Raw genomic sequence first — 16,432 nt, 5'->3', positions numbered from 1 at the left:
AGAGCAACATTGATTATTTGGGATGAAGCACCTATGACTCACAAGTATTGTTACGAGGCTCTTGATAGAACAATGAGAGACATATCACGTTCCAGTCAACCGAATATGCAATCGAAGCCGTTTAGGGGAAAGGTCATTCTATTTGGAGGTGATTTTAGACAAATTCTTCTGGTCATCCCTAAAGGTACCAGAACAATGATAGTCAATGCTTCTTTGAATTCTTCTTATATATGGCGGCACTGTAAAGTACTAAAGCTAACTGAGAATATGAGATTAAGAGTTGGTTGTCATGAAGCAGATTTGAAAGAAATAAAAGAATTTGGACAATGGATTTTAAAGCTTGGTGATGGTCTGCTTGGTGAAGAAAATGATGGTGAGATTGATATTGAAATACCAGATGATTTACTTATTCATGACCAAGTCAATCCTATTTCTTCTCTCATTTCATATATACATCCGGACATGAATAAGTTTTTGGGGGATTTAACGTATTTCCAACAGAGAGCGATTCTTGCTCCAACTAATGAAGTAGTGGATTCAATAAATAAAGAGTTGTTAGAGAGTATGCCCGGTGAAGAAAAGGTTTATTTTAGTTCAGATAGTTTATGCCAATCGGAGGAAGAATCAGAGCTTAATATGGCGTTGTTTCCTCCTGATGTGTCAAACAATCTCCGTTTATCTGGTTTACCTAATCATAAATTAGTACTGAAAGTTGGTGCTCCGGTGATGTTACTCAAAAACATTGATCAGGCAAATGGATTGTGTAATGGTACACGCTTACAAATCATGAAGCTTGGAAAAGTTGTGATTGAAGCAAAAATTATCACAGGGACTAATATAGGCATCATACTTTGATTTCAAGTCTGAAGATGACACCTTCAGATAAAAGAATACCAGTGAAGATTTCTCGAAGACAATTCCCACTTTCACTGTGTTTTGCTATGACAATAAATAAAAGTCAAGGACAATCATTGGAGCGTGTTGGTTTATATCTTCCACGTCCAATGTTTAGTCATGACCAGCTCTATGTTGTTGTATCTAGAGTAAAAAGTAGGAAGGGATTAAAAATTTTGATTTGTGATAAAGAGAAACGAGTCTGTACAACCATTACTAATGTGGTTTACAAGGAAGTTTTACAAAATCTATGATGATACTAAACATCTGTCAACCTGGCAACGTCTGTTGGGTATAATGAAGGAACTGTTGTTAGGAAATGTTTGTTGGAAAGCAATACAACTTTTTGAAAGCATCTGATACTTGCTCTGCATTAAGCTTATCTTGAGAACACATGTTGTTAATGACATTATTCTCTTAATATCTGTTTACTGACCTTTGTAATTTCAAATGACTGACCTTTTTAACATGGGTCGACTAACATCTGATAGTTACTATCTATTTAATCATCTGGCAAGCTCTCTTGGAGATAATCGATGACAGGTCTTAGTAAAGTCTGTTGGAAAGCAACAGAAGTTTTTAACATTTAATAGACAACAGTGGTTTGCTATCAACATAATGGAATTGATGTTGAATAAACCTATTGACCATTAGTGCATATCAATTTTATAAGTCTGCACTAATTATTTTTTTACTCTCTGTTGAATTCTAAATGAGATTGTTAGGAAACTTTATTTGTAAGTATTGAAGAAAATCTCAATCAACTGGATCTTTGAAGGGATAACAGTCCTGAAGATCACAACAAGAAAAAGAAGATCAGATAGGACAACTGAAATGCATAGCATCTACTTCAAAGAATCACAAGTTGATTAAGAGCTGATTTGGATTATCAGAGAAGGTCATTTCTGATAGATCTGATGATATTTCTGATGAAATATCATCAGTTTCTGACGATTCTGATCATCAGACTTTCTGATGATTGTTCACCAGAATTTCTGATGAAGTGGTTTATCAGAAATTCTGATGAAAACCCCACTTGTCTAAAACTCAACTCTATCCTGCCACCAATGACCGAAGCAACTGACATTATTGGATATCATGATCACAAAGGCAACTTGAACGTTGGATTCAATGAATATGTCAAATTGCTACTTTATAGGACTTATTGCATGAATAAACTATTGTTTATTCATGTACTCGGCCTTCTATAAATAGAAGGCCCAACCAGCAGAAGACAATTGAGTTTGAAGCATATCATTCATATACACACCAAACAAACTCCATTGCCCTTCTCACCCACAGAATTCAAGATTCATTTGTATTAGATAATAATCTTACAATCACATTGTAAACTATTTTGTTTCAAAGTGATATAAACTTGATAATTCTGTAGGTCTTGTTTCTGAAAGTCTGATTTCCATTTCCGCACATCTTTTTCACATATACTGAAATCACTTGCCATATTACGTAAAAAGAAGTTGTTAAGGCCATACTGGGTCCAACAGAGATGTTGACCAAAAGTCTAACAGATGTTTACCAAAAGTCAAACAGTTGTTGACCAAAAATCAAACAGATGTTGACCAACAGTTAAACAGATGTTGACCAAAAGTCAAACAGATTTTGAACCACTAAGAATCATAGTTTTGCCAACAGTGGTTTGACTTTGGTCAAACAGACTTTTTGAAAACAGTGGTTTCACTTTAAGCAATCATCAATGGAATTGGTCAACTTTATTTGCAAAAATTGGTTATAACTTTATTTGAATTTAAATTACAAGTACCGTATATTTCTCATTCTTATTGCAAGAATTGTCTTCGATCTAAAGTTAATAAAATATAGTATCTCAGATGGTTTTGGAAACAGTGGTTTCACTTTAAGCTATCCATCTAGTAAGCTCTGTTGGAGATAATGGATAACATTTTTTAGGAAAGTCTGTTGGAAAGCAACTGAAGTTTTTAACAGTTAACAGACAACAGTAGTTTGCTATCAACATAATGGAATTGCTGTTGAATAAACCTATTGACCATTAGTGTATATCTATTTTATAAGTCTGCACTAATTATTTTTTTACTCTCTATCAATATGGGCTATGCGTGGTTTTCTAAGAAATGACCCGTGTTTGCACACGGGTCTTACCGCTAGTACTATATAATAAAAGAAACCACTTTAGGGACACTTGTCATTATATTAGGTCATCTCTTATAGATAATTATTTTTTATTTTAATTTCTTCTAATTAATTACTAAGTTAGAACCCTGTGTATTACACGGGTTGAATAAATATAATTTTATATACCAAATAATATATATATATATATATATATATCCTTTGTTTATTACACGAGTTGGATAAATATAATTTTATATATCAAAAAATAAAACAATATATATTTAAAAATCTCATTTATTACATGGGTTGAATAGATGTAATTTTATATATTAAATAATAATGTTGTATTTTTAAGAACCCCGTATATTGTACGGGTTGAGTAAATTTAATTTTATATATAAAATAATGAAAAAAAAAAGTTAAATTTTTATGAAACTCATGTGTTATACAGGTTGAGCACATGTAATTTTATATACCAAACAATAAAAAGTTATATTTTTATAAACTCTATGTATTATATGGATTAAATAAATCTAATTTTATATACTACATAATAAAAAAGAGTTATATTTTTAAAAACCCCGTGTATTACACGAGTTGCATAAATGTAATTTTGTATAGTAAAATATAAAAATGTTATATATTTAAAAAACCTTGTTTATCACATGGGTTGAATGAATCTAATAAAAATGTATATCTTTAAAAAAAACTAACGGATATAGTCGATATACGATGGATAGAGTGATTACGGTGATGGTTCTTATTAGTTCGACAAATGGTTTATACATATGACTTGGTTTTATTCATTTATTCGTCCCCTTCTTGGTTATATATAAAAGTTGACGTTTTGCGATACATATAAATATCCAAAGTGTAAGACTTGATTTTAAAAAAATAATAATAATAATAATAATAATAACTCCATAGCCATCACCTTCTACTAAATAACGAAACTAATATCGTGCTTTTAGCTTTATTGATAAAAATATATGAATATCTTGTCACTAAAATATAAAATCTAACATTATATTAATTTATATTTAGCGTACATCTTTTGTTAATTTCAGGATAAATAATTTAGAAATCTGATAAATATTTTAAAATATTAGATTATCTTCTATACGAATTGTTTAAATTTATATTAAACTAGGTTAAACCCCGTGTACTACACGGGCTGCGCCATTTAATTTACTTTAAACATAAGTGTATAAATAAAAAAAGGAGTTAATTACATAGTTAGTCCCTGTGGTTTGCACAAAATAACATACTTAGGTACTAATAGTTTAAAATCACCTTCTAGGGTATTAACTTTTCATTTTGTAACATTTGGAGGTATTAAGTTCTAGGGTATTAACATAGTTAGTCCCTGTGGTTTGTACAAAATAACATACTTGGGTACTAATAGAATGTGATTTTAAACTTACAAATAACGTTAATACCTCTAAACGTTACAAAATGAAAAGTTAATACCCTAGAATGTGATTTTAAACTATTAGTACCTAAATGTAAAATTACAATTATAATGCATATACATTAAAAGATCAAGCTTACAAATAATTTTGAATATTAATATATGAGAACCTATAATTTTGAATTCTTCACTTTCGGAATCCTCAGGCCATTCAGCAGATTGAAAACATAATAAGAAGCCTGTCTCAATAAATTGTGAATATGGAATATTTTATATGGACTGAAATTAAGAAATAACATGTGAGTCAAATTAGTAATCTTTAATTTATTCTTCGTATTCAGATGAAAAAAAACACCAACGCTGTTGTATACTTATATATAAAAAGAAAAAACATTAAAAATATTGCTAAGTCTTTTGTCATCCTCGCTCCACTCAAGAGACAGTTGTTCTAGTTTCTTCTCCTTCAGCCTCAAGTGGAAAACGACTATTTTATAAATTGTAGAAATTGAGGCGCATACAACAAAGACGCCCCACATTTCACAATTTTGAACACTTATAACCTGAATTGTTAAACGAACCCAACAACACAACAAACAATTCAATTTTCCGAAGCAGAGAGCTAGATATCCTTTTTTAAAGAAGGGTGTCATTTAGGAGATTAAAGAGAAGAGATCCAATGTGACGTTGGTTAGAGACAACATTGGTACCTGTTTGAAGAGCCCTTGGCAGCGTTGATAAGCTCATCGGCTAAGAACTCAACAATGGTCTTGAGATTCCTAAATTTAACAAAAACATACAAACTCAAACAACATTAACATAACAGACAACAAAAGTTTTACATTCAAATGCACTAATAAACATCACCAAGCATGGTTAACTGACCAAACCATAAACTAACTGAATGAACAACCTTCACCCTAACTAAAGAAAGAAAGTACTTTATTACTTTAATTTATACCTAGAACATTAACTATTTATAAAATAATCAAAAGCTGTTTGCGGGTTAACCTGGCAGACTCTTCTTGACAGTTCAAGTAATAATGAAGTATGGTAGCTAAATGCACGTATATAAAAATCTTTGGTTTCAAACCACAACTATTAGGCTACTGTTATTCATAATTCTACATGTTGCACCAAGGGTGTATTTGCAAAAGCATAAGAAATGTAAATTTGATCTTCTATAGTCAAACTAATTTCTGAATGCAAAATCAAAATTTTATCAAAAAGAAAAACAAAATCTCTATCAAGATTTTTGTTTGCAGATCCACTGTTTCAGTTCGGTAACTGTGTCTGAAAGCAACTCATATTAAGATCCATTGAAATTTACCTCAGGCCTCATCCCACCACCATAGCCACTCTTCTTCTCAATCTTAGGACCTTAAAAAACAAATTTCACACAATTAATAAAAGCCTTAACAACTTCTGTAAAATAAACATGAAATCTGACTTAGGGTCTTTTCTTTATATCTTGTGATGTTCATCTTCTGAAACCACTTGAAACAATCAAAGTAGTGTAACTATCAATCGTTCCACAGGTCTTCTTATGAGTTCGCCAGTGTTTCGCACTTTGATGTTGGTTCAGAATAAGTCACTCACATCTGTGACATAAATGAATCCCTGCAAACATGAAAAAACCAACTAAATCAAAACCCACAAAGAAAAAAAAGTCAAACTGAAAGTGAAGAACCATCGTTAATGTTTTGAAAGTTAAGAACAACCAACAAAATCAACAAACCCACAAAGAACTGCCATTAGAGCCCTTAATCGATGAGCAAAGGAATGGTAAATCGAAATCTTACACAATCAAATATCAAAAAACGGGAGGAAACACTTAACTTACCTTGAACAAATCAAGTGAAGCAGGTACTGCAGCGTCGTTTATGGATGATGAAGATTTAGGGTTTGAAATTGAAAAGGAAACATAAGATTTAATAGATCAATAATGTTAGACGGGTTGGTTAAAAAACGAAAAAAAAAAACGGGCCGGATCCAGGAAGGCCTCTTCTAACGCCACGAGAAAAGGAAAAAAAGGGGGATTTTAGTTTAGGCGCCAAAAAATCTTCAAGAAGGCCTCTTCTAACGCCAGGTGTACTCCATTTAGTTTCTTTTATATATAAGTATAGATTTAATTTTATAATTATATTTTAATTGATGGCTTCAATGAATGACATATGTCCTCCCATTGGTTTCTTTTATTATATAGTATAGATAGATAATCATGCTACTAAATATTATTTAGTTTAATATCTTATATTAAAGATAAGTCTCCTACTAAATATTATTAGTTTAATATCTTATGGATAAATATTATTAGTTTAATTTCAATGATTTTTATATATTCATAAATCTTAAGTATAAAACGACTTATTTCACTCTTCCATATTTAGACCATGCACTCTTTACTTTGTTATTTCACTTTACTCCATATTTATACCATATATTCTACTTTAGATCATTTTCTTTATAGTCTATCCAGTTAACTTTATACTCGGTATTTCATATCCACCTCCCTTTTGTAGTGTTGTTTGTCACATTTGTAGCGTCGGTTATCGATCCATGATATTTATTTAATACACTATTAATCCAAAATTATATTTATTTAATATACTATTAATCTAAAATTACATTTATTCAACTCGTGTAATACATAGAGTTTTTAAAGATTTAACTTTTTTATTATTTGGTATATAAATTACAATATACGAGGTTCTTAAAAATATAATTTTTTATTATTTAATTATTTATTCAACCCGTATAATAAATGAGGTTTTTAAAAATATATTGTTTTATTATTTAGTATGTAAAATCACATTTTTTTCAACCCGTATAATACACGGGATTATAACCTAGTATAAGATAAAACAATATGATATAAACATAAAATAGTAAAATTGTATTCTTATTATTATTTAAATACACTAATATCGAATATTATTTTGTTGCATAATGAAAAAAAGAAGAAAAAAAGTATGACTAACTAATCTTTATTTTTGATAATTTTGATTGTTGAGTGTTGGTAGATATTGAAGTGTGATATTTTATTATTTTGTTATTTTATATGAAAAAAAGCCAAAAAAAAGTAGTAATGTTTGTTGCATATGAAACCACTGCGTCTGCTATTCCTATCCAATAATGGGGGTTGCTTCTTTGAACTGAGATGATTTTTACATCGTCGCCACTTCTATGAACAAATATATATCACAAATAGTGTTAAAGCAATAAGAGTATTGAAGCGTGATTAACTCTAAAAGGTAGCTTCTTGATTGTAATCTGCATACAAGGAATATCGTTAGTCTTAACGCAAGATATAGACTCCGGACTGAGAATCAGTTGATACATCTCTAAGAGTTTAAGCGAAATGGTAAAAGATAATTATTGAGAGTGAGAGTAATTGAGAGAACTTACTTGAAGCTGGGAAAGACTCCCCTTTTATAGGCAGAGTGTTCTGCCCAACGAAACCTATGCCAGCTCATACCTTTCCGTCATGATAGTACTTATCATTGGTTGATGTTGCTTGCAGGGTGAGACTTGCCTCTTTTGGTAATGTCAGGTTTGTGTGTCTCAATGTCACCTTTATGTGCTTTTGGGAAAGTCCAATCGCTCTTGACCCGTCGAGTTCAAGTCCCGATGTGTACAGTGATTTTAGCTACTGGTCACCCGTTATTGGTGTGTCAGCTTCCTGCCGGGAGCTTCTAGCTTCCTGCCTCCAGCTTCTTATTTCCGTTTTGTGTCTTTAGCCTTTTGTTATTTGTTTCGATTATTATTGTTCTCAACCTTGCTGAGTTGGGTTTCCGGGTACCCACGTCATCAAGTAGTATACACGCAATAAATTTAAGTGGCGTGTTATATATTACTGCCACAAAACCTTGAATACCATTGTTTCAACACATCCGGTTTCTCTTTAGTTAGAGGGATATTGTATCGCGATTCCTGGATACTTGAGTAGCAATCGCTATATGTTTTCTAGCATGAATATAAGTTACAAATGTTAAATAGAAAACGATATTATAATATTATTATGAATCATGAACTAATATTAATCTACAATAACCTAAATAAACGACATAAAACGATGGTAGTGTATACGAATTCACGTTTGATCAAAAATGTTATATATTCTTTTTATTAACTAATGAAATTTAACTCATTTTAATCCCAATCCTCGTCATTTCTGATCAAACATGAATTCATATCTAACTTATCAAACCTAACATAGTGTTAGTTATTTTGTTTTGATTTGTGTGTAACCAACAAAAACATTATCCAAAATCCAATCAGGTGGAACAATATCCATACAAGCATATGAGTCATACACGATGCAAAAGGTGAAATGGGAATCATTTTTGAAGTGCAAAAGCTATGAGCCTCAAGAGGGGTCTCGTGGGAGCCATGCAATTATGGGGGACCAAACTGTAATTATTTAAATAGAGATAAATGAGCCTACCATTCACCAATGAATTATGTCACACAGATTCCTTTGGTCGATGATTCTTCCTCAAGGACCCCACTGTACATTCTTCTTTTATTTGGTACCCATAAATAAATATGGTTTTCTTTTGCCTTTTGCAAAACGGAATATATTTTTATGAAGACAACCCAAACAATTGCATATTGCATATCTTGGTATAAAGAAAAACATCTTAATGAGAAAGACAACTATCACATCCTATAATAACAACAAACATATTCTTCAGAAAACTTAGTCATGATAATTAGGGATGTACACAAGCCGAGTCAGGCTCACTCCCGTCCGAATATATATAAAACCAGCTATATATATTTGAACGACGGTACAATTGATTTGTAAGGGAATATATACTTGAAATATATACATGGGCACAAACAGGTTAGGTTATTAGCTAGATGCTAATAAGAATAAAAGATCGTGACAAGAATACCGAAGACAAAAAAGGGAGACATATCGAGAGTAGGTGAAAGGTTAAGGTCGTTGGTGAGGACATGAATGTGCGTTGACGTAAAGGCGTTGACTGGTGGCATGTGACAAAAGGGAGGCTAAAAGCCGAAAAGACAGAAAGAAGAGGTTACAAGAATCATTCGCGTCAACTATTATTGTGTGTAACTATAAAAGCTCGAGTAGGTGTTTAAGTATAATATTAATATATAAATTAATAAATAGTTATATAGTTAATAGATTGATGTTGGCTAGTATTATATTATTGTGGATGCTTATAGCATAAGTTGTAGTAGTTGAATGTGAAAATAGGAATTTTATCACGCGTAATTGATTACTAATTCTTGTGAAATGATACATTAAACACCAAAAGGGGACATAATCTACAAGGGCCCCAATCAAAGGTAAAATCACTTTAGGCAACAATTTTTTCCACGTACACCTTGTCTATTCTAATGACCAATTTTCGTATATTTTTATCATATTTTCTGAATGAGCATTCCTTCATTGCCTTAATTTCGAAGGAAACAAAGATGATTACAGACTAATAGCAGGTAGATGGGCAACAAGTTGCGCCGCTACCCCCTTTTGAATAGCAAACCCTACCCTGCTAAACACAAAATTCTGCCCCTTAACATGCACGGTGTTACTCTGCTTACCACCTGCTGAACCCGCTTGACGAACCGCACCGCGTCAGGGGCGAGAGCGCCAAAGGTATCGAAAGCGAACGGGACGAACACGTGTTGGTTCTCGATGCAAGCTTTTTCGTGCTTAGCTACTTTACCCGCCCCTGCCTTGGCTATCGCCTGGCCCGCCACAAACCCGTGGTCCCTTAGCCCAACGAGGGGGGACACACCTATCAAATCGATACACGCGTGTTTCCCTCCTTCCCATCAAAAAACAAGAATGCCAGCGCACAGTAGGGTAGATCTCCCTTCTAATGGATCGGTCAAAAAGTTTACCGGAGCTTCCTTTTTTGCCGAGATCTCTGCCCGCTTAAGGTCTCTTGACATATAATATTATTTTTAAAAATATTTTAGCACATGAATAGATTATTTCATTTCTTTTCATTCTCTTTGATTTTAAAAATTGAAGCTTGGTTATTGGGCCAATAATTTCAAACACAGATATATGAATGCAAAACGATGCATTCTTAACTGGGTTCATGTTTGGCCTTAATAATTTGTATCTTAAACAAGTTAACACATTTATGGCACGATAAAATTTGTGTCTTAAAAGTTAAAGACATGTTAACTCGTTAGCGACTTGCTTGTGACCTATTTATTTTATCTAATGGATGTTATGATTTGACTTTTCTGGATATTTGTTTTAAATTTGCTAAGGTTCAATATGTTAATAATTATTATCTTAAGGATTATGTATTCGTTAAGACTTTTATGAACTTCTGCAATTTTTATTTCACTAAACGGGCTCCTAACTATATGTTGTATATCATGTCCCTAAATAGGTTTCTTAGCAAGTCGTTTCGTGTTAATTATTATCTTAAGGATTATGTATTCGTTAAGACTTTTATGAACTTTTGGCATTTTTATTTCACTAAACAGGTTCCTAAAATGTGATATTTATCATGTCCTTAAATAGGTTTCTTTTTTTTAACGGCAAACAACAAAAAACAAATTACCAGGTACTAAAGATACTAACACTTCAAAGATGAAGGAGTGAAAAGAAATATTAATTGATTCGTGGAACTTTAACCACGTGGATGCATGCTGAACATTGGGAGAAGGTTCGTGCGCTGTTAGAATCTAATTCCCCCTTATCAATTATCATCTGACATTTTACATATGACTACCTTTCACTTTTTCTTTTTCTCTTTTCTTCACAACCTTTTTAATTATTATTTTTCATTTAGCACAAAAGAATCTTGTTTTACTCCATTATCTTAGTTTTTACTTGTTAAAAGCAAATATTTTTTTAGGCTTTACCTTCTACCTTTTATAGGTTTTCAGTTTGTTACATAAAATGAAACCAATTACAAAATTAACAAAAAGTAATGGCATATTATTCTCTTGTTTTCATAATTCTTTAAGGTGAAGCACATCATGTCATGGGTATTAAATGAGTCGTGTTTGTGAATTGTGATGTTATACCCAAGAATTTGCCATGGCAAACCCAAGAATTTGCCATGAGTTCAAATACTACACAAACTCAAAATTTGTGTCGGACACATGAACACATGATGTATACGCAAGTTATAAAAAAACCATATTAAATGAGTTAATTCATATAATCTATACTATATAATAAAAGAAACCACTTTCGGGACACTTGTCATCATATTAGGCCATCTTTTATAGATAATTATTATTTTAATTTAATCTCTTCTAATTAATTATAGATAACCCTTCTACTAAATATTATTTAATTTAATATCTTATATTATAGATAACCCTCCTACTTTAATATCTTATAGATAATTATTATATAGTTTAATCTCCTTCTCATTTATAATAGAGTAAATTACGATTTTGACCCCTATGGTTATATCACTTTTACCCTTTTAGCCCAAAAACAAATTTTTAACATCTGAGCACCCAACGTCTTTTTTTCTAACCCTTTTGGCCCCTAACACTAACCTCATCCATTTACTTTTAGGGGTCAAAAGGGTTAGAAAAAAAATGTTGGGGGCTCAGATGCTCAAAGATTCTTTTTTGTGCCAAAAGGGTAAAAGTGATATAACCACAGGGGGCAAAGTCGTAATTTCTATTTTTATTTTCACTGTACAAAATTACATTTACTCGATCCATGTAATACATGGGGTTTTTTAAGATATAACTTTTTATTATTTGATATATAAAATTAGATATATTCAATTCGTACAATATATGAGGTTTTTTAAGGATATATATTTTTTTATTATTTAGTACAGAAAATTACATTTATTCAAACCGTGTAATGCGCATATTTTTAAAGATGTAAATTTTTTATTATTTGGTATATAAAATTACATTTATTCAACCCGTGTAATAAATGAGGTTTTTTAAAGATGTATTATTTTATTATTTGGTAGACAATATTACATTTATTCAACCCGTGTAATACATGTGGTTTTAAAGAAATGAGGTTTTTAAAGATATATTGTTTTATTATTAGTATATAAAATTTATTTATTCAACCCCGTGTAATACACGGGGTTATAACCTAGTATTCATAGTATAAGAGGTTTAAAAAATAGGTATTAAAGAGTAACTGAAGCATATAATAATAATAATAATAATAATAATAATAATAATAATAATAATAATAATAATAATAATAATAAAACATGTTTAAACTATAAACCTTGACACTAATGTCTAAGTTTTAAAATTTGGCATAAACTAGCTAAGCAACTTCATAATACACTTTTTTTTGTTAACCTTTGAATCCATGAGGTTGACCTAATCCATTTAACTAAATGTGTTTGTAGGTTTAGCCCTACCCATCTAAACTAAACCCAAATCTACGAATCTTAGGTTTGTTTCATGTCAAAAATTTACACCATCTATTATATATTTTCGACTCGGTAGGTAAGCAATTTAGATATGGAGTGCTATTATTGCTGGAATTCAAAATTCAAATGGGCCAAAACTGCCAAGGAATAGTTTCAAATTTCAGTGATAAACAATGAAAGGCCCAATAGGCAGAAATTTGGTTTAGTAAGCATAAATTGGGGTTAAGAAAACTTTTGAGACCGGCCCAGACAAGGGATGATTCATCGAGGGAAAGGCCCGCAGAAAAAGCCCAAAATATTAATGAAAAACTTAAAACTGTACGGTAGTCCCCATGAACTCATGAATGAAGAATGTCATTTGAGTTAAATCACGATAACTACATTTAACACTGTTAAAATTTTCAAATTTATTTAACTTAAATTTCTAGTAATAGTTTTTATGGTTTTCAAGGTCTATGTATTTATTTTAACTTTGCCCATTACAAATAAACAACTCACTATAATTTATTTAAGGTTTTAATAGGACATGCAGAAATGAACATAATCAATTTGGGTTATGGTGAAGTAAATCAATAAGGATATGTGGTATTGTGACCATCCTCCTTTGGGGGAGGATAATCCGTCACGTAGGCGCCACATCATAGTCCCATAGAGGATGATCCAACACACTAAAACACTGGAAATTGGAGGATGATCCTAACCCACCAAGTTTACTTTTTTTTAATTCATCTACTTTTTTTAACATTTTATTAAATAAGATAGAAAAATAAATTCATTAAAATATTAAAAAACATTACATAAGTTAAAAAAAAACATAAACTTAAAAAAAAAAAAATCCTAAGAATCATTCCCGGCACCATCGGATCCGTAATCATCACCTTCTCTACCGACACTCTCTTTCACGACACTTGTAATCGAATACTGCCATGAGAAGCAGGCTGAATCATGTCTTTCTCGACACTTGTAGTTTGCAGGGGCGATTATGAATTCCCGGCACCATCGGATCCGTAAGGAGTCGAGCAATCATTAGACCCCTGCTTCGTGACTGTACAACTTGATTTTCGCAGCTTTGTCTTGATCCTGTTCGAGATCATTTGCAGGGGCGATTATGAATTCTTCTATTGATGTTTCTCCCCCGACTCCTAGCCCCTCAACTCGTAAAGCCATCTCACCTGTTCCATATGCCTCTTTTTCATTGCAACACTCAAAGTAAGATTAAGAAAAATATAACCAATTAATCTTAATATACTACCACCTGATCTAAATTCATGTAAACTATTTGATTCAAATTAATTGCAACATATGTAGGCGTCATATGGACTAATCCGGAAAAAAAAAGACATCACCAAGAAGAGATAATAAGTTGTTCACTCACGGTAAAAGCATTTGTTCATGCTTTTGAAGGTTGCAAAATGAACAGAAACCTGCTCACCAAATGTCTCATACATTTAACATACATGTACACGACTTAAGCGAAGACACTAGACCTTATACTGATCTTGTAACTAAAAATAAATTCACTCGATTCTTCATATGCACAGAAGAATCAACGAACTCACATGACACATTTTCAATTCAATGCAGGTTGGTTCTCAAGCTAAAGAAGTCAACAACATAGAGGCAAATAACACCTAGAACATAGTTACATACGAAACCAATGAATCGGCATGAGCTGCGAATCACACACACTCTTGATCTCCAAGAGAACACAAAATAGCATTGATCTTAACATTCACAATCCCTAATTCAGCCATAACATGATAAATCAAGCTTATACAAATTATCAGATTAAACTATTTTTTCAGTTAATGAAAGATATAAACAACACTAAATCAGATTTATGAACAACGAACCGAATCAACTCATATACAACAAAAAATAAGCAACAAAAGTGAAGCAATCTGACAGCTAATCAACAAATTTCAGTACATGATTAAGTAGCGAAGGTTTAGCCGCAGAAATCAGCTTCGACAGTGGACTAACACGCCTCAACATCTCTTGTATTAACACAATCCGTACGTAGTACCTTAGAGGATGATCCACCATGGTAAAACACTGGAAACGGGAGGATGATCCTATACCACCAACTTAACCAAACAACACAATCACAATCACATAGAATAAACTACCAAATTGAGAATCTTGATGCTTTATCTCAATTCCTTTAATAATTACAGACACAAAAAAAAACCCCATAACCCTACTCAAACATCCGTCTGCAACATCAAAATTAAAGGGTAAAAGAGGATGAAATGAAAACCCAATTTCATTATCATCAGGTCAAGTGAATCACAAACTTAATATGACAGATATATGTATGTGGGTGAAGAACTTCAAGGGTTTAAACAATCTACCCAGAAGTAAAAGGTGCAAACTTTCACCGGTTGATTTGAAAGAAACACCACCACCTCCGTCAAGTTAGACACAAACCCTATCACATCGCCGTCGTTCAGGTCCACCACCGCCACCGGTCGTACCTACACCACCACCGACTTCCATCGCACCTTTCTTCACCGGAGAAATGTTTCAATTACGTGCTCAGCTTCACCGATTGTGGCTCCGGAAGAAGGGTTTGATTTTGGATTTGGGGGTTTATTGGTGAGTGAGAGAGGGGGGGAGGACCGTCCTTGGCGTCGAGAACCCGACGATGGCGACGATGGAGGAACGGCGACGGGGGGGGTCGAAATGGAGAGGGGGCGGCGTCTCAAGGTCGACGTTGCTGGACGGTCCCCATACCGTCCAGCCTAACCCAATCGATGAGGAATATGAAGTTAGTTTGTTACACAAACTTCCAAAAATAAGAATCTTAGGCTAGTGGGTATGGTGATGGTCCATCCTTAGAGAATGATCCGCTATGTAGGCGTCACGTCATAGTCCTCCCAAGGATGGTCCATCCTCCAAAACTAGAGGGCATGGGAGGATGGTCCTAGATTAGCCTACCCCACAAAAATATGTACAAGTGTTAAAGCACAATGTACAAATCTAATTCACAACCAAACAAACAAACAAAGAAAGGGGGCCCCACTTGATTGCTCCGGACGTCGAGAAAACGACGGAGACGACGCCAACGTTGGGAGGCGGCATGCACGTTGGATCGGCGACGGATGGGGACGGTCCAAAGCCGATCCCCATACCGTATAGCCTTATAGTTCAATAAAATCCTAATAAAGAACTCCATTAATTAGAGATAATTATTATGTCGAAATTAATACTAGAGTACCTTTTTTCAACGACAAAACTTACTCCTACACTCTATTACATCAATTAATTAAATAAACTCCTCTTGTTCAAGTTTGAACCTGAGACCTCCCCTCTAGAGTACCTATTCGTTCTTCCTTTTTTGTGGCATTTTTACCCGTTTTAACATGTCTGTTTTTTGTCCCTACTGGCGAAAAGTTATGGATTCGCCGATGCCCAGACCATGTGTCCATAAAAAAACTAAGGGGTTGTTTGGCAACTTCTGAACCATTAAGTGTTGAACCAGTAATATGTCTGAACCATTAAGTGTTGAACCATTAAGAGGATCGAACTATTAAGAGCCAGTATAGTACTTAGCCATTCAGATGCAAATGTCTGACCAATTCATATAAGAGGTCTTAACCATTCAGACTCATTATAATGATTAACCATTCAAAGGCAAATGTTTAAACCA

General features: G+C 32.9%; 1 protein-coding gene and 2 long non-coding RNA genes across 4 annotated transcripts; 1 reads left to right on the top strand and 2 right to left on the bottom strand.

The window, feature by feature from the left end:
* The first annotated feature begins 33 nt into the window (after positions 1-33).
* LOC110914395 lies at positions 34-855 on the top strand. The gene has a single exon (XM_022159189.1). The coding sequence runs from the start codon at positions 34-36 to the stop codon at positions 853-855; it is 822 nt and encodes a 273-aa protein (XP_022014881.1).
* Positions 856-4,727: 3,872 nt separating this feature from the next.
* Positions 4,728-6,369, bottom strand: LOC110910683. The gene is made up of 4 exons (XR_002576388.2): positions 6,255-6,369; positions 5,862-6,031; positions 5,742-5,791; positions 4,728-5,190 (listed from the first exon to the last, which is right to left on the bottom strand). It is a non-coding gene; the product is annotated as an uncharacterized LOC110910683 (long non-coding RNA).
* Positions 6,370-13,529: 7,160 nt separating this feature from the next.
* On the bottom strand, positions 13,530-15,558 carry LOC118481102. Of its 2 annotated transcripts, none has more exons than XR_004864394.1 (2): positions 14,710-15,558; positions 13,530-13,952 (listed from the first exon to the last, which is right to left on the bottom strand). It is a non-coding gene; the product is annotated as an uncharacterized LOC118481102 (long non-coding RNA). The 2 variants fall into 2 exon arrangements; XR_004864395.1 differs by having other exon boundaries at positions 13,642-13,967.
* Between the last annotated feature and the right edge of the window lie 874 nt (positions 15,559-16,432).

The sequence above is a fragment of the Helianthus annuus genome, chromosome 8 (assembly GCF_002127325.2).
Source record: "Helianthus annuus cultivar XRQ/B chromosome 8, HanXRQr2.0-SUNRISE, whole genome shotgun sequence".
Classification (NCBI taxonomy): Eukaryota; Viridiplantae; Streptophyta; class Magnoliopsida; order Asterales; family Asteraceae; genus Helianthus; species Helianthus annuus.
This window is presented reverse-complemented; position numbering and strand designations above follow the sequence as displayed.